Genomic DNA, 19,658 nt, shown 5'->3' with positions numbered 1-19,658 from the left:
TCGGGGGTTGATATGTGTAATGCCGTTCTCTGGTTCGCTGGAGCTTTTAAAGCTGAATAGGGACTTGCAACAATTAGCCTAAGAGTCCAGACTGCAGTTCCATTATTGGCGTACATATTAAACGTAAACAACCACACAAAGCCATTATCATAAGACATGCAGCATGAAAAATTCTGTCAGGGAATTGTGATTAGTATTTAAAAAGATAAAGAAGAGCAATTTGCTGGTGTATTCATATTAAAACATTTTTTAAATATTTTTTCACAAACCAACAGTGCTTTTGACTTGAACATTATGCATTGTTTTTTTAACATGTCTACAAATCATCAACGATAGATTGCCAAAGTACCTTCCTTATCTCCCAACATTCCATGTATTAATCAATAGTTAAAATACAACAACTTAATATGTACATTATATACAGTAACTCCACTGAGTGCTGATAATGTAAAATTATTGGCATAAGGACTACAGACTGTGTGCGTAAGAATCTGGCAGAGGAATGATTCAAGGAAACAACAAATACATCTCTGAAATAAGCCCTACATGTTGGCTGTGAAATCCCCACATTCTGCAATGTTATGTTGATGTAGGTACTTGGTCCTTGGGCAGGTGAGTCACAGTGTCACAGACATACAGTGTACTCTGCTGTAGTGGTTCCAGGTGCTGTTGGGATTTCAACAGTGAGAATCTCTTCGCTAGGTTAAAGGTCCTGAACAGTCATTCTGAAAAGTTCTGAAAAGTACTCATGGCTAACTACCAGGAAGTTTGAAAAGACGGGCTGAGTGGGCGGAGAGCTTATATTCATGAGCTCACCTTGACTGACAGCTCTTTGAAACTCCTATGTCAAGAAACTTGGATGCAGTGAGCAGTGTTGCACTAAAATCATCTCAAGCTAATTTGGTGATACAGAAAGCAACTCAAACAACATTGAAATTGCATCAATGATATATACAGTGAGGGAAAAAAGTATTTGATCCCCTGCTGATTTTGTACGTTTGCCCACTGACAAAGAAATGATCAGTCTATAATTTTAATGGTAGGTTTATTTGAACAGTGAGAGACAGAATATCAACAAAAAAATCCAGAAAAACACATGTCAAAAATGTTATGAATTGATTTGCATTTTAATGAGGGAAATAAGTATTTGACCCCTCTGCAAAACATGACTTAGTACTTGGTGGCAAAACCCTTGTTGGCAATCACAGAGGTCAGACGTTTCTTGTAGTTGGCCACCAGGTTTGCACACATCTCAGGAGGGATTTTGTCCCACTCCTCTTTGCAGATCTTCTTCAAGTCATTAAGGTTTTGAGGCTGACGTTTGGCAACTCAAACCTTCAGCTCCCTCCACAGATTTTCTATGGGATTAAGGTCTGGATACTGGCTAGGCCACTCCAGGACCTTAATGTGCTTCTTCTTGAGCCACTCCTTTGTTGCCTTGGCCGTGTGTTTTGGGTCATTGTCATGCTGGAATACCCATCCACGACCCATTTTCAATACCCTGGCTGAGGGAAGGAGGTTTTCACCCAAGATTTGACGGTACATGGCCCCGTTCATCGTCCCTTTGATGCGGTGAAGTTGTCCTGTCCCTTTAGCAGAAAAACACCCCCAAAGCATAATGTTTCCACCTCCATGTTTGACGGTGGGGATGGTTTCTTGGGGTCATAGGCAGCATTCCTCCTCCTCCAAACACGGCAAGTTGGGTTGATGCCAAAGAACTCCATTTTGGTCTCATCTGACCACAACACGTTCACCCAGTTGTCCTCTGAATCATTCAGATGTTCATTGGCAAACTTCAGACGGGCATGTATATGTGCTTTCTTGAGCAGGGGGACCTTGCGGGCGCTGCAGGATTTCAGTCCTTCACGGCATAGTGTGTTACCAATTGTTTTCTTGATGACTATGGTCCCAGCTGCCTTGAGATCATTGACAAGATCCTCCTGTGTAGTTCTGGGCTGATTCCTCACCGTTCTCATGATCATTGCAACTTCACGAGGTGAGATCTTGCATGGAGCCCCAGGCTGAGGGAAATTGACAGGTCTTTTGTGTTTCTTCCATTTGCGAATAATCACAGAAACTGTTGTCACCTTCTCACCAAGCTGCTTGGCGATGGTCTTGTAGCCCATTCCAGCCTTGTGTAGGTCTACAATCTTGTCCCTGACATCCTTGGAGAGCTCTTTGGTCTTGGCCATGGTGGAGAGTTTGGAATCTGATTGATTGATTGCTTCTGTGGACAGGTATCTTTTATACAGGTAAGAAACTGAGATTAGGAGCACTCCCTTTAAGAGTGTGCTCCTAATCTCCGTTCGTTACCTGTATGAAAGACACCTGGGAGCCAGAAATCTTTTTGATTGAGAAGGGGTCAAATACTTATTTCCCTCATTAAAATGCAAATCAATTTATAACATTTTTGACATGCATTTTTCTGGATATTTTTGTTGTTATTCTGTCTCTCACTGTTCAAATAAACCTACCATTAAAATTATAGACTGATAATATCTTTGTCAGTGGGCAAACGTACAAAATCAGCAGGGGATCAAATACTTTTTTCCCTCACTGTATAGATTTTTATTCATCTCCCATTTGGCATGTTTCTTTTGATGCTGTTCACAGCAACACTGACAGATGTGTTGACTTGACAACTGCGTCTGAGTTTTGAATGACAACCCCCACCCCCCACCCTTTTTTGTTCCGTGTTGGCTGAAGACCTAGTTAGCCAGTAACTAGCTAACATCCGATACAGATGACAGGTGAAACATATAATTATCTTTGCCGTAGATGAATAGGGTAAACTCTTAATTATATTTGCTGACACCTTAGTCAAGCTATTTAAACCACGCCCCTCTGCAAACACACCGATGTTGGTTACAAGCCGGTACTTATTTCAATTAGGTAAGAGAATATCATGTTACCATTGGTGTATTAAAATGAGAGTTAAGGTGATGTCACCTTGTCCCCTTAATAATGAATCCTAGTGTTTGACATGTGGGAGGGGGCCAGTAACTTTATGATCAAACTTTATCAATGTAGAAGCAACAGTCATTTTTCATACTTTGGTCATCATATTTTGATCTCGTTTCCCTCAAATATCATCCAATTTCATGAAAAACATGATTTTGACTGTTCATGACCTTTAAGCTCAGGCCCCCAGGTGTTCTCTGTCTCCCACCAATCTGTTTTTGGCCACCCTGACATTTGTTTTTGGCCAAGCTGGATATCACACAGTGTCAGTGTTCTGTCCCTAAACACGCCATGTAACCTCACAGGTTCCTGGACGGATAAAAAAATGTTAATGTGTAATTTGATGGACTTGAGTGGAGAAAAAGGAGGAGACAGTGAATCATTCTGCTCATATCCTCTTAATGAGAGTGCTGAGGCAGGGTTCGCTGTCACTCAGAACCCTGGTTCTCCCACGGCATAATTTGATTGAGGAACTCCACTCGGTTTCAGAAGGTTAATTGGTGGGGTAGAAAGCTGCGTTGGCAGAGCAAAGTAATTGACAAGAAGAGGAAATTAGTGCTGTTGTTCCTGTACACGCATAGTTAGCAGACATGAACTTCATGCACTGATTTTACCGTACAGACAGCCCCTATATACAGTATGACACAACATGTACTGACAACAGCAGCAGGACGGTGCAGCAGGCAAATGGAACATATCAATACAAACACTCAGGCTTTACAATATGTGCTCCGTCTAGCGTCACACTTAAAGGGATAGTTCACAAATCCCATTCAAGTTATGGTACCGATATTAGCATTTTTCGCGCATCATGTCCAAATCACCCGAAAGTATCGAAATTGATTGTGAAGCTTAACAAAGTCACATAGATTATTTGAATACAATGTGCGAAAAATGCTAATATCAATACCATGACTTGAATGGGATTTGTGCCACAAATGCTAAAACGTTGGAAAGAGTGCCAGGGAAACTAAACCAAAGCATGGTTTGCTGCCAAACCTTGTCCAAAGACTGCTTACAGCGTAAGGAAACCAATATGTAATTTTGTAATTTGGGTGAACTATCCATGTAAGACTGTATGGTAGATCCCAGTTTAGCCTGCCATGTCTTGAGTCAGCAGCAGGAGAGGTGTCGGCAGCTGGTGGGCTCAAAGGCCAGAGAAGTGAGTGCTGAGTTGATGGTCTGTAAAATTGCAATAAAACCTGCAGGTATTATCCCAAGTTGTATCTTACTCTTACATGAACGGAATTAAATGAAACTGTAAGTGTTGGTTGTGCTCTCCTTGTTCTTATGACAAATACAGGCTGTCTCCAACCTAATTGTTTTCTCATTGGATTCGTTCTACTGTTGTTGGTTAAGACAATTCTGACAATACCTCAATTGGTTTGTCGGTTTGTAATAGGCCTTAGTATAATTGAATTGTCTACAAGATTACTCAATACAAGTCTGTGGCATAATGCACAATTATTGTTTGGGACAAATCCATAACCTTTTAGTTTGTTTATGTTGCAAATCAATGAATGTTGTTAAAGGAAGGTTTTGTATATTAGATCTACAGTTTCAGACGATTCTATTTTCTTTTTTTGCTCATTGTACCAACTGAGCAAACTGTACGAAGTGCTTTCATACTGCAGTTCCCAATAACTCCACTTTGGATATGACTTTAGCTCTAAAAGCTCTATCCATTAAGGCTACTGTTTCCATCAGTGCACACTGTAATTCTAAGCCATTCTCCATGGCTTATCATCTTTTTTTAAAGGCCCATCCAGAATGGAGTTTGTGCTTTGTAATGAGATTTCTTGCTCCCTGGAAAGGTGAGAATCGTACTAGGTCATCAGCCTGTTGAAGGACTCGATCCACTGAAGAACAATTGAGTGTGGTATTGGGAATTTACAAGAGATGCCAGAGCAGTAAGTCATTTAAAGTTTTACAAAGCATCACACCGTCAGGAATACCAAATAGCCTGTTGTAGAGTAGAACATTTGTGTCAAATTCTAATTCTCGAGGTCTGGACTTACATAGTTGGCCTCATCCCTTGGCCCTCAAGCTCTTAATTAGCCCAATCATTCACTATTTAAGCAAATGTTCTACCTTCAAAATGACCAAATACACTACACTTAAGCTAGATTTATGACGGAGGTGGATGTATGAAATGCTAATATATGTGGCTAATTGGCTATTTAGAGTAATTAGCTGGGGGGAGATGGAAACAGGCATGCAAAAGGGTGAGCACAGTTTCACCCTCATTTGGGTGGGCAAGTGGAGCTGTTTTCAGCATCTTACAAAGTGCTCTCCCAGTAGATATGCATTTGAAATAGATTCCGCACAAATGGTCAACATTTACATATATTACAGTTCATCCTGACGAAAGGATAACTGTTGCTCTTTAGGATTCCTCCTGTGGGGAAGAGTTGTGTAAGGCTGCGTTTACACAGGCAGCGCAATTCTGATCTTGTTCCACTAATTGGTCTTTTGACCAATCAGATCAGCTCTTTGCCAACAATTGGGCAAAAGATCAGCATTGGGCTGCCTGTGTAAACGCAGCCTTACTTCCTTCTTCCAGCACTTCATACTGATGCAACATCTTAATTTGATCACCCATTTGCAGGAGAACGTTCCTGCAATGCAGAAAATGTAAAACGTGTAGTGTATTTGAGGTTTAAAAAGGCTTCTGAAGATTGTAATTGCCACTTTGAAATTTCAGACTTGATTTTCCTTTACGAAAAATGTATCAACCCTAAAAAAATATAGATAAATTATAATCCACATAATAATCCACATTTCCTGTTACTGCAGGATTATGTTCCTGCTGTAGAAAACTGACTCAAATTAAGATCTTATGTCTTTATGCATTGGTTGACCTTTTATCCCTTGCTGCTGTCCATCGTGCTGAAGTTGTTAGCTGGTTTGTAGTGCACTGTCCATACATAGTGCAAGCGTGTCATTCCACCACAACCACCATCCCCCAACACCACCACAGGATATACCGTATGTGACAACACTGAAAAGCAATCTAGCAAAACATTAAGAAAACTGGTATAGTTCTTGCTACACGTCCTTTTCTGCCTCTGCTGTAGAAGGTCATGAGTACTGCATTTCAAGTGGTTTCAAAGAATGTCTGAAGAGCACATTGAGAGCACGAACCTGGAAATTGTGTGCATCTCCACATTCACAACTTTATCATTACGTATTTCCTTTATTCGTTTTCGTCACGTTTTTGATCACTGCGGTGACATTCATTCTCCTACATTGAGATAAATACCATTGTGAAAGCTTTTCCTGGCTGAATTTATATGAGGCGATTCCAATTGTCATGGGGAAAGAAAAGGGCTTTGTCTGAAAAACAATTCAAATCACAGAGCTGCGGCACAATACCCCTCACTTATCAGGGAAGTAAAGTTAGATATAAACTCATTAGTGTGCAGTGCCTTGCAGCTGTTTGTGCTCCTGTACGAGGCCCTTTTTCTGAAGAGGCCTGGCATGTCCACAAAGTATGCCATTGATGCCACAAAGGAAGCAAGCACATTTCCAAACAAACAGGATTGGGGGCTAGGGAGAACATTCCATTCAATTCCAGGCAATATTCCTTTTAGTAATTAATGCATGACTTTAATATCCGTGGATATAGCTGAAGCATGCATCCACCTCCTCCCTTTCTCTCCAAAGCAATTCAGTACCTCAGTGAGCACAATGTTTTTCTTCCCCAAGAGAAGCAGTTCCATTTCAGCTCAATTGATTCTCCACTTCTGGTCGCCCATCTTTACCTTTTTCATTCTTTCCCAGCAAGAAGCGCATGCATTTTCAATGACATCAACTAAAGGGCAGTCATTGGGAGGGATGAGGACGGTCTCAGGGGACTGAGGCACCGTCACCATCCAAAAGAGAAAGACAGAGCAAGATATAAAGACGAACAGCAGAGACGGGGGGGGGGGGTGAGGCCTTGGACACATAGACATGAGAGGGAGATAACATGACTATATATAGCAGTACAGATATGACCAGATTAAACTGAGAATCCAGTCTCGCTGTGTCCTTCTGACCAATACAGGCTGTCTAATACAATTTGCAAATGTGTGTTTTCCTCCGAGAGAGCAAGAGAGAGGGAGAGACAGAGAGAGAGATACAGAGATACAGAGAGAGCGAGAGAGCGAGAGAGCGAGAGAGCGAGAGAGCGAGAGAGCGAGAGAGCGAGAGAGAGAGAGAGAGAGAGAGAGAGAGAGAGAGAGAGAGAGAGAGAGAGAGAGAGAGAGAGAGAGAGAGAGAGAGAGAGAGAGAGAGGATACAGTATGACAGCTTTACATACAGTATACCTCATTGGGAGACAGTTGCACTAGTTACTGTATCTGTTTCATCCACGAGGCTTATGGGAGATTCTGTCATGTCTTTGCCTTGAAGCCCTGGCTCTCCGCTGCGGAGGAGAGAACCCCAGAGGCTCCGCATATGAGAGCAGAAGCCTGTCTCGCAATCACAGACTTGAATTCAGTGCATTGAAAGACTTCCCTTCAAGGTAACATGAGCTCTCAGCTTCCGAAGCACCCTTGTCTGCCCCCTCCTATCAAACAGTAATGCTAGTTGGCCTCACAGTTACGCTGTGTTATGTCAGTTGTCAATTGGTAAACATTGGGTCTATGTATTGCCCCAATATGTTAATTGTAGGCACTTTGAAGGCAACTACTTACAACAAAGATCAAATAGCATCTACACTCTCAATTAAACATCATTTGAAAGAAGTATCTTTCCTCAATGCTGACTGCTTATGGAGAATACAGTATCTCTCTCAAATAAAATCCATCAATAACATATTCAATGCAAAAAGTGTAGCTATGTAAGTGTATGAAAGTGCCCTGAGCAAGCAAAACAGTGGGAATTTACAATAACTTAATGTACGACCATTGAATCAGGGCGACATTAGTTGTTCATAGGGGATGACAAGAAAATCCATCATTACCCTGTATGCAGCAGGGCCTCAATGGGAACAAGTAGACTGGGGAATGGCTGCCTGGGCTGCCTGGGGGTCCACTGGGAGAGGAGCTTGGCTCTGATGCCTTGGGTGTTCTGGCCTACTGCCCTCAGGGCTACACTACCACTGGACCATAGAGATTGCTCCCAATGGGGATTTCTGCCAATGGAGATTGCTGCCAATGGGGAAAGAGTCCAGGGCTGCAAATAGACCAATAGGCTCTTCTGAGGCCGAACATGCCATGCTGCCCTAACTGCCTTAAGCTCATTTTTAGTATGTGACACGTTTTACAAGCATTTCGCTACACCCGCAATGACATCTGCTAAACACGAGTATTTAACAAATAATAACATTTGATTTGATTTAGGTGAAACGAATGCATACACATGGATTCCAATGTTGGTTGTTCTTTTCCCACCATCTCCAAGCTCTTTTTATTAGTTAGCACTGCAGTGTTTGTTTGTTAAGCATATAGGCACCAGGGGGGCATTAAAGCACTCGGAGACACTAAACCTGAATGTATGATGAGAGGTTTGTTTATGCAAAAGGTAGTTTACTAAATCACTAACATTCATTTGCAACAGCGGGTTACTCTAACAAGGCGAACTAGCAGGGTTGTAATTATGCTGTGGACCGCAGTAGCGGTGGTGGAATTGATGAGGAGCCCACTGGAGTGAGTCACAGCGGACAAACAAACCCCTCTAGGCATTATTAATGAGAGAAAGTCTTTTCAGGTTTAACTTCAACTTCCATGTAACACCTAAAGGGGTCCTGCAACAACACCATGCTAAGAGAGAGCTGAGGACGGCTGCCGGTATTTACGATAAAGGTTAGAGAAGGAGGGGACAACGATAGGAGACAATTTTCTCTTTCAAACGTTTCGCCTCGCCAGATATTTCCCAGAGCCATACTTTTCATATTCATTTCATGGAACATTTGGTTTGGGTTTCCAAACGGGAACCTTCTTTCTTTCAGAGGGTTTAAAAAGTGATTACATTTGAATGCCCCTTGGTAAATGCACTTTTGTGGTAGGTGGTTTTGTATTGGTAGCCTTTGGCATTTCCTTGCAGAGCGTTCCACACAGTGCATGGAGGTACACAATGTACTTCCTTGTTCTGTGTCTAGGTTAGCAGGTGACAGGGTGACTCCACCCACTTTACCATGCCCATGATATAGTGGGAAATAGGTATACTAAACTAAATGTCACTTAAATACTTTGGACAGATGCCATCCGTGTACTCAAAAAAGGCCGTCGTAATGTGCTTTTGATTCAAATCTGGGCCACATGCATTTTTTCAGCCAACGGGCACAGTCCTCTTCAGTGCGAACAAAATCCTCCAGTTTCAACGGACAGACATTAAAAGTGTGCTCCACATAAAGTGTGGCCATCAGTGGTGCCTGGTGGGAGGAGCTATAGGAGGACTGGCTCATTGTAATGCCTGGAATTGAATCAATGGAACGGTTTCCACATGTTTAATGTGTTTGATCCAGTTATACTACTGTATATTGCGTCGCTACAGTTATTTTTCACTGTCTTTTTACTGTTGTTTTTATTTCTTTACTTATCTATTGTTCACCTAATACCTATTGTTCACCTAATACGCACTGTTGGTTAGGGCCTGTAAGTAAGCATTTTACTGTAAGGTCTACACCTGTTGTATTCGGCGCACATGACAAATAAACTTTGATTTGATTTATTCCATTCCAGTCTTTACAATGAGCCCATCCTCCTATAGCTCCTCCTACCAGCCTCCTCTGGTGACCATGTCATACAGCAGTGGAACACAGTGATGTGAGGGGGCCGGCACGGCCCCAGCCTTATAGAAACCTGTCAAACGCAAACATCCACCTAACATTTTATGTTGAGCAGCTCACAGCATATTACTGCCTCAAGACATCCCCAAGCTCAATGGAAACTAAGTAAATTATTGTATCACTGCTTCGAAGTCCCCCACAAAACGCATACCCAAAATGGAGGATCATTGGTATGTGTGGGGACAGATTGTGTATGGGAATGGTGAGGGTGCATAAATATGAGAAGGGGAGACAACCCAGTTTGCTACTGTGCTGTATTACAGTGTGCTTCCTTATTTAGTATTCAAATGTATCGGGTTAACGATTCACACATAACACAGGCACGAGTAGACAAAGCTGGGCTTTAGATGTATGTGTAATCTCTCCCTCAGGGCTCATACAAATCCAAGCAAAACAAACAGTCCCTCAGTAGGTTACTTCAGCACTGCTCCCTCCAATCCAGTGGTACATATCTACTGTCAGAACTCATCCATAGCCACAGTATGCTTTCCCCCCCCATACAAGACAGCGCTACGAATGGCTCCACTCTTCTGTTTTAGTTAGGCTTAAACACCTCAATTGAAATGGAAAACGCATATAATTTGTAGAAGTGGCTTGACTCAGTTACAGCAGTGATTTGAATGAAAGGTGCTAAGCGCATAATTAATCATTGCACGGATATAACAAATGTTCTTTTCAAGGTAGAGCATATTGAGAAGATGAAAACACTGGGACGTTTCCACTGACTGATGACTGTGTCAGTAATACATAGTGATGAATCTTAGCCTCAACAACCCTGTTTCTGTCCCAATCAGCACTTATGTGCAAACACGCTGACCAGTGTAGTCCTGAATAGGTTTATGTTGAACAATGGACATACTTCCTCTATTATCAGTGATTCCCATTAGAATCAAGCCAGCATCATGTACACTGTGCGGTAAGAGGATACTAAACAATGGAAATTGTATTCATATTGTCCTTCAGTTCGTGGAATGTGGACAGTTTTGTTTTTGAATATGAACCGTTCAGTATTGTGCCCTAGAGTTCATGGTATGGCTGTTAGTTATTTTCACTTCCTGAAAACATATGCTCACTTCCTCATTTATGATAGCAATGCTAGATGGCAACACAACATTTGTTTAGGCCTAATTGGAGCGTGGTGGGCAGACCACACGAAAGGTCAACAGACTGCTGGAATGACCTTAGGTCCACGGTTCCAATTTGAGGTGTATTCCCTCTGCAATAAACTGTCACAATTATCCTGTTGTAGCAACATGATTATCCCCTTTATGTAAAGGCCCATGTCCTCTAACACCTAGGTACACCTTTCTTCTCACCCTCTGTGGCCTCTCACAAGGCAACACATCCACTTCCTGGCCTGTGTCAGCAGCTGCATCAGAGGGCTAAGAGAGGCTAGTGATGAGGGCGCACACCACATACCTCTGGGTTTAAAGTATTCAACTGCTGTCCTCTATGATTAACCTATCCATCACTTGAGTTTCCAGCCCACTTTCATGGTCAGTCACTCCCACACCATTCACAATGAATTAATGGCTGTAATAACACAGTCACCGGATCTAGAAGAGTTGAATATGTGATGTTACTTAAGGGAAGTCCACAAGTACCATTTCTCGAACTGTGACTTGCATTTCTAATATATTGTATTCGATTGGATTAAAATTTGATTTGCTTTCTTTAAAAAAAAATACGTTATCTACAGTAGGAATCCTTCCAGGTCTTAATATGAATAATATGTATAATACGAAGAAAAAAAATACTTCTCCTCATAAACATAATTTTCATAATTGAAACAACTCTCATTGGCTTTGTTAAATTATGAATATACACAAATCCCTCTGTCTTTGCAGGTTAGAGGTTGGTTGTCTTCTTGATTCTCATTATTCTTAGAAATGTTCAAGTGTGACAGCAGTAAGCATGGCAGACGAGGTACCGGGTGTTGTTCTGTACAGTAGCCTACACATCTCTGTGAGGTCTAAACAAATATCTCCCTCAGAGATGTCTGGGCTGCTTTAAGTGGACCGAAGAAGATGTAATTAATCGCTCTGAGCCGAGACCCCTGCCTTGGTGGTGAGCGTTCCTCCTGTGGCTATGTTTGCCATCATATTGAATTTTAACAATGAAAAATGAATAACTGACTGAGTCCAATCTGATTTGAAAGCTAGTTAAGTGGCTCAGGTTTGGATAAAAAGCAATACTAGGTGCCAATGACAATGAAGTATACTGTAGGCCTTGGGTCAGCAAGATGTATTGACTACACATTAGTGAATGCAGATGAAATGTTTCCCCTCTCACTCAGAAATGTCTGGCATGCAGTAAATCATTTTCATTCCTCCATAAGCATTTTGTAGCCTCAGTTCTTATTCTCAAAAAGCAGGACAAATACTTTTATATTTGGCATGCAGTCATAACATATAAATCAATATCGTAATTGGCACGTGCAATAGCCTATCCCATAATCTTTTCTTTTCAGCACAATGAAATCCGTTAAGAAATGGAAAAAGCATCATGATTTAGTATGGTGGGAATATCAAAGTTAAAAGGTAGTTCTTTGAATGGAACTAGTGTATGCAATTCATAGTCCAAACACAAAAGTATTGTTCCAGGAAGACGAAGTGTCTCAGTGTTCCTCGCTGGCCACTGCTGCTGATTATGACCACGGCTGTGCTGGTCGACCGTGGTACAAGTTCATAACTAAGACTATTTCGAGAATGACTCATATACTTAAACATTTGACTTTCCTTCCTTTCAGCACCTCCCATGCTGAGGTCATCTGCTGTTTATGATTAATAATTCATTAATATCTCTCCATAAAACCAGGATCTATAGGCTACACACCCAGCTCCAACGTTTTCTCCTGCAGCTATCAACTTTATTCGGAAACCTTGGGCTGTTTGGACTGTCTGTGTGCTGTGTCTTTTTTTGATCAAATTGATTGGGTCAAATGATTTAACCAGACCCAATGGAACACTGCAATTTCCCAGGGGAGCTATCTGACAGGGTTAAATTGACAATGAACAGTTTGCTATTTTTGGTTCACGGTTTGTATCCGCAGTAGTTACCGTAAGATGTTTAAGAGATACATCCATGGCCTGAAAGACATTAAGTTCTATTTCTGTTGTCAAATTAAATGTCACGATCGTCATAACGATTGGACTAAGATGCAGCGTGGTATGTTTCCATCCCTTTTATTAGGAAGAGAAAACTCAAAGAACAAAAACAATAAAGCGAACAAACAAAACGTGACGCTATAATAATGCTCACAGGCAACTATACATAGTCAAGATCCCACAAAGCACAATGGGGAAATGGCTACCTAAATATGATCCCCAATCAGTGACAACGATAAACAGCTGCCTCTGATTGGGAACCATACCAGGCCAACATAGATATATAATTCCCCTAGATAACCCACCCTTAATCACACCCTGACCTAACCAACATAGAGAATAAACAGATCTCTATGGTCAGGGCGTGACATTAACACATCTATAAGGTTCTCGAGAAGACAGTTTCAAAGGAACATTTCAGTATGGTGCAGAGTAATTAATTAATTTCATGCTGCATCTAAACATTAGTTGGACTCAGTTGTGTTTGACAGTCCCTAGGTTAATGATGTGAAAATAGGGACCCTGCTTTCCCCAACCTGTCAAGTGGTAATTGGCCAAAGATTTCCTTTAATAGCAATATGCCACAGGGAACGCAAAGAACCTCTGAAATTGTGTACAAAATAATTGGATGGCAATGAAAGAGGAAGCATACACATTAATCCTGTTTTGCCTTTAAAATGATATTTGCTATTTTTACTTAACGTGCAAAACAAAAATGTGTCTTGATTATTTGGATCCATACTGTTGTTTTTCATTGTCTTTTTACTGTTGTTTTTATTTATTTACTTACCTATTGTTCACCTAATACCTTTTTTGCACTATTGGTTAGAGCCTGTAAGTAAGCATTTCACTGTAAGGTCTACACCTGTTGTATTCGGCGCACGTGACAAATAAACTTTGATTTGATTTGATATGTGCAGTATACATGACAGATTACTAGAATGTAAAATATAAAATACAGATTTGGTACCATGTTATTTGACTGCTACAAATGGTCTATAGAGGAGAAATATAATTCTACTTGTGCAGCACGGCATGTATTCTGAATATTTCTGGCCAGAAAAATATATACTTTTTACATTTAGTGGTGTAAATGTGGCTATATTCAAATTGAAAACCTCACATTCAAGCAGTTATTGATTCCCCTAACATGTGCCTGCTTCTCTTTTCTTCACAGGGAGTCCCTCTGAGCCCATGAATGCGACACAGCAAGAAAGACAGAGGAAGAAACAATAGGATGAGACCGATCAACGATGTTATCCCTGGGGAAATAAGCACAAGACAATCTGAGGTGGTGAAATACTGAATCTCAGCGAACCATCTCTAGAACTTCACTCCAGGCTAAAGTCATTGGATGGATGCTGGTCTAAATGCACATGCCCAACATCTTTTTGTAAATGGCTGGAACATTGGGACTGAATTATCCTTCCGTGGACACAAGGCCAATATATTGATTGTCCTCACGGAGGAGAACACTTGAAAGTCTAGCTAGATTACAAAGAGTTCAGTTCAGCAACTTTAGAAACCACAGTGGTGTTCCCGTCTTAGAGCTTTTGGGCCCTGCCCATGACATCAAGAGGAGCACCAATGGCCTGCGGTGGAGCTATGGTAATGAGTGCCTTTTTCTGGTCTGTGGCCATAGTATATTTGACCCATATAGGCAGAGTCAATGGGGACTGCTGGCTCATCGAAGGCGAGAAGGGTTTTGTGTGGCTGGCCATCTGCAGCCAAAACCAGCCTCCATACGAGGCAATCCCCACGCATATCAACAGCACCATTGTGGACCTTCGGCTCAATGAAAACAAGATCAAAAGTATCCATTTCTCTGCCCTCAGCCGCTTCGCCAACCTGACCTACCTAAACCTGACCAAGAATGAGATCAACTACATTGATGACGGGGCCTTTTCTGCCCAGTTCAACTTACAGGTCCTTCAGTTAGGCTTCAACAAACTCCGTAACCTTACTGAGGGCATCCTCAGGGGTTTGGGCAAGCTGCAGTACCTCTACCTCCAGGCCAACCTGATTGAGACTGTGACACCCAATGCCTTTTTGGAGTGCTATAGCCTGGAAAACATCGACCTCTCCATGAACCGTATCCAGCAGCTAGATGGGACCACGTTTACCAGCCTGACTAAACTGACTACCTGTGAGCTTTACACCAACCCTTTCAACTGTTCCTGTGAACTACTTGGCTTTGTGAAGTGGCTCTCTGCATTCCCCAACAGGACAAATGAACGGATGGTCTGTGACTCCCCATCAGGTGTCTCTGGCTACAGTCTGCTCAGCCAGAATCCTAACAACCCGACTTTTCGGAATGCCCTCCATATGCTCTCCACTGTGTGTACAGACGACTATGTGACGCCGTACATACCTGTGCCTCCTGAGACCACCACACTCCCACCAGACTACACTCCCTGTGGGCTGGAGGACTGTCCCTCCGGAACTGAGCCAGATGAGAGTATGAGTATCAACCCAACGGTGATTAATGTGGATGTAAAACCCAGTATGAAGCTCAAGCAAGTCTCTAAAACAAGCGCCACCATCACTGTTCAGATCCCCCATCCCTTCAAGAAGATGTACAGCCTGGTTCTCTACAATAACAGTTTTTTCACTGATATTCAAAACCTCAAAATTCAGAATGAGGACATTGAACTTAAAAACCTGAAACCCCATACTGAATACACGTACTGTGTCGCTTCTATAAAGAATAATCTTAGATTCAATCATACTTGTCTGGCAGTCTCCACAGGACCCTGGAATGGGAACGAGAGATCACAGAACCATGCAACAGCTACCCACTACATTATGACCATCCTAGGTTGTCTCTTTAGTATGGTGATTGTCCTAGGGGTGGTCTACTATTGCTTGCGTAAAAAACGTCAGCAAGATGAAAAGCACAAAAAGGCCGGCAGCCTAAAGAAAAGTATAATTGAACTAAAATATGGACAAGAGCTCGAAGGGGGAACCATTTCCAGGATGTCACATAAGCAAATGATGGGTGGGGAGAGTATGTCCCGCATGCCATACCTACCATCTGGTAGTGAAATGGAGCAGTACAAACTGCAGGAGATAAGAGATGACACGCCTAAAATGGCCAAGGGAAGTTACATAGAGGTGCGAGGAACCGGGGACCACCATGAACGCAGAGAGTGTGAGATGTCCATGCCTGGGATGTCCATGCCTGGGAACAGCCAAGGGTCAGTGGCCGAGATTTCAACCATTGCAAAAGAGGTGGATAAGGTAAATCAGATCATTAACAACTGTATCGATGCTCTGAAGTCAGAATCCACATCTTTTCAAGGGGTGAAATCAGGAGCTGTGTCCACCCAGGAGCCCCAACTGGTCCTAATATCAGAGCAGCCGCAGAGCAAGTCTAGCTTCCTGTCCCCGGTGTATAAGGACAGCTACCACCACTCGTTACAGAGGCACCACACCTCGGATGTCCCGCCAAAGCGGCCCAGCACTGCCACTGGAGGTCCAATGCGGAGCCCAAGGCCTTACCGCTCAGAGTCCAAGTACATAGAGAAGACCTCACCAACGGGTGAGACCATCCTCACTGTAACGCCAGCCGCTGCCATCCTTAGGGCAGAGGCGGAGAAGATCAGGCAGTACAATGATCACCGGCACTCCTATCCCGACAGCCACCAGCTGCAGATCGAGGAGCTGGAAGGGCCCGGAAGCCACAAGCCCTCCATCCTGGAGCCCCTAACTCGGCCCCGTCCCAGAGACATGGCGTACTCTCCGCTCTCGCCTCAGTACCATAACCTCAGCTACTCCTCCAGTCCTGAGTACTACTGCAAACCACATCACACTATCTGGGAGCGCTTCAAACTCCGCGGCAAACGGCACAAAGATGAGGACGAATACATGGCTGCAGGGCATGCGCTACGTAAAAAAGTGCAGTTTGCCAAGGATGAGGACCTGCATGACATTTTAGACTACTGGAAAGGTGTATCTGCTCAACAGAAATCTTAATCTCTCCAAGTATTTTCTACTGGACCACAACTTTCAGAAATGACACGGAAACCTTATATGTGAAACTCACTATTGATTGGATGGATACGTCCATATTGCGATCAACTACTTAAACGTATATATAGCAACATATTTTGACTGTGAGTAAAATAGGAAAAGAACCTTGGAAATGACCACCTTGGAAAGGACCATCTTAAATTTGTCACATTATGTATGGAATTTATGGGAATAAACTGTAATCTAACGTTTCAAGAAGAAAACATATTGCAAATTAAGAATATACATATTATATGTTGCAATGGATTATAGGTATTTGGGTATCGCATGGCCAAGTCCTGTGACAGTGGATTTGCTGTTGTGTACTTTGAGAAAATACTGTAACAAATATTGAAAAACATGTCTACTGAAACCTCATTATTTTTTCTTCAAGAACTACTGAACAATCATACGAAAAAGAACATTTTTTCTCCCCACATATATTTAATTCTACAATGGAACTATGTACTGATACAGTTTCTATATCTGCAATGTTTGCTGTTAATAAGATTTTAAAAATGATGATTGATTCCGGTTTAGCCCATGGATTTCAAAGACAGCTCATTATTTGTTTTCTAATGATTTCCGTGTCCTAACTGATACACATTACACTGGTCAGATAATTGGTATTATCTTACCCAGACCACTTAACTTTCCCTTCCCCTATTTGCAGCACTTTCACATAATACATTTTAGAGGCCACTAAACAAACTGCACAATATTAAAAGGCTGGAATTTTCTAAATGTAATATTCCACATAACACAGTTAATTGTATTATTCTGATGCTGATGGTCTGTCTTAGGCATCGGCATCGTGAGCCATTAGTCATATCTTTAGAACCAAAGTAGAAAAAGCTGAAGTGTTTACAACATTTTCTTTCTGCATGGTCTAAGAAAGTGTTTCCCAACTCCGGTCCTCAAGTACCCCGTCAACAGCACACATTTTAGTTGTAGCCCAGCACAAAAACCCCTGATTCAACTTGTCAAGGGCTCGATGATTAGTTGATAAGTAGAATCAGGTGTGGTTGTCCGGGGCTACAACAAAAATATGTACAGTTGGGGGTTGGGAAACACTGGTCTTAGATATGTGTGAACATAGTAAATCAGGTTCCATATGCATTTAATTTGAATATGTTCTACTGTGTTTCAAAGAGCCAAAACATTTTAAGAATTACTTTTGTTGAAAGTGTAATTGACCGTTCACCTTTATATAACCAATATTTTCCACGGAAGGCACCTTTAGTTTCCCACCTGTTGTTTAGTCAGAATGCTAAGAATGCCGTTCACATTCTTTACTGGAATATCTGTTCTATAGCCCGATGGATGAATGTACAATATAGATGATGAAATCTGTATATGGCAGCTTTTTAATTTTCTTTCTGAGCAATTTTTTTTATTTGCTATTTACAACCATAATCTCGAGTTTCCTTTGTCTCTACTTGGTTTTTCAATTCATATATTTCCCATAACTTATCATATTTTATATTTGTCTCAGCCAACAAAGTAAAAAACAGCAAAGTTGTTGGTTTCACTGAAGGCTCTTGTTGAAGGATATTTTCCTATACTGTGTGGCTGTTATGACACTTTTGTAAATTAGAAGTCACCTATCAGAGGTATATCCACATGCCTGGGTAACTATTAAATAATATCCCATGAATGCCTGAACTAAACTTCTGCCGCTGGATTTGTATATTATCTATACACTATTTTTGAGTGGATACAAGAGGTAACTTGGCTGTATGAGTTCTTATTTCAACCGCCTTAAATTTCTGGGATATGTCTGCGACTGTAATTTTCTTTATTTTCCTTTCAGTGTTGATATTGTTGACAAGTCCTTATTTGATGTAATTTTTCTAAATGCATTTCAATAGATTCCAAGAGCTGTCAGATTTATAGATAAATTAGCAAGTAAGCTACATGTTTTTATACTGCATATTGTAGCACTTCTGTGTCTCATAAAAGTTAGAATTGTTGGGAAGCCGGTGGAAAAAACAGTGAAAAGCTGTTGTTTAAGTACACCAGAAACAAACAAGAGCACAATAAAGTGTTTTTATTTCATTTCTTAATACTATGTTACCTGCTTTCAGACAAAGTACTGTGAAATAAAGGGAAGGGTGCACCCATCAGTATCCTCATTATGTTATTTTGCTGCTTTTGAATTCTGAATCAAGGTATGAATCCTGAATGTATGAATCCTGAATGTATGGAGTCCTGAATGTATGGAATCCTGAATGTATGGAATCCTGAATGTATGAATCCTGAATGTATGGAGTCCTGAATGTATGGAATCCTGAATGTATGAATCCTGAATGTATGGAATCCTGAATGTATGGAATCCTGAATGTATGGAATCCTGAATGTATGAATCCTGAATGTATGGAGTCCTGAATGTATGGAGTCCTGAATGTATGGAATTCTGAATGTATGTGAAGACTTGCTTATTTGTATCAAACACATCATTATCGTGTTTTTATGATAGTTTAGTGGTTCTACCAAACTATGAAATGTTCATAATATTCTGTAGTTCAGGAATTTCAGCAACTTGTATCATTCTTCATGTATAGCTAAATATTCAAATGTAGGCTACCCTGTAATACAACACCTTTTCCATCGGAGTATTGGCAGTGTTTCCAATGCTCTGCTGAACATATCCAAGCAAGTGCTTATGAAGAAGTGACTGCATGCATTTATCTTGGGAGCTGAAGATATTTATTACGTTCACAAAATGCTGAGGGCTCGATTCAATATGCAGTGCTGAAGACCTACGCTGAAGCGCGATATACATTTAAGTTAATGTTCCTGCG

At 41.5% G+C, this 19,658-nt stretch overlaps 1 protein-coding gene across 2 annotated transcripts in view; it reads left to right on the top strand.

The window, feature by feature from the left end:
* Positions 1 to 18,997, top strand: part of LOC139565043 (protein ELFN1-like) — a 94,192-nt gene extending 75,195 nt beyond the window's left edge. For both annotated transcript variants that reach the window (XM_071385055.1, XM_071385056.1), the window contains exon 3: positions 14,021 to 18,997. In XM_071385055.1, coding sequence (XP_071241156.1) covers positions 14,410 to 16,818 — 2,409 coding nt within the window. In that variant the 5' untranslated portion in view covers positions 14,021 to 14,409 and the 3' untranslated portion in view covers positions 16,819 to 18,997. The remainder of the gene's footprint in view (positions 1 to 14,020) is intronic.
* The last annotated feature ends 661 nt before the right edge of the window (positions 18,998 to 19,658 follow it).

This window comes from Salvelinus alpinus, chromosome 36, assembly GCF_045679555.1.
Source record: "Salvelinus alpinus chromosome 36, SLU_Salpinus.1, whole genome shotgun sequence".
Classification (NCBI taxonomy): domain Eukaryota; kingdom Metazoa; phylum Chordata; class Actinopteri; order Salmoniformes; family Salmonidae; genus Salvelinus; species Salvelinus alpinus.
The sequence above is the reverse complement of the archived record's forward strand: the minus strand, read 5'-3'. Positions and strand labels throughout refer to the sequence as shown.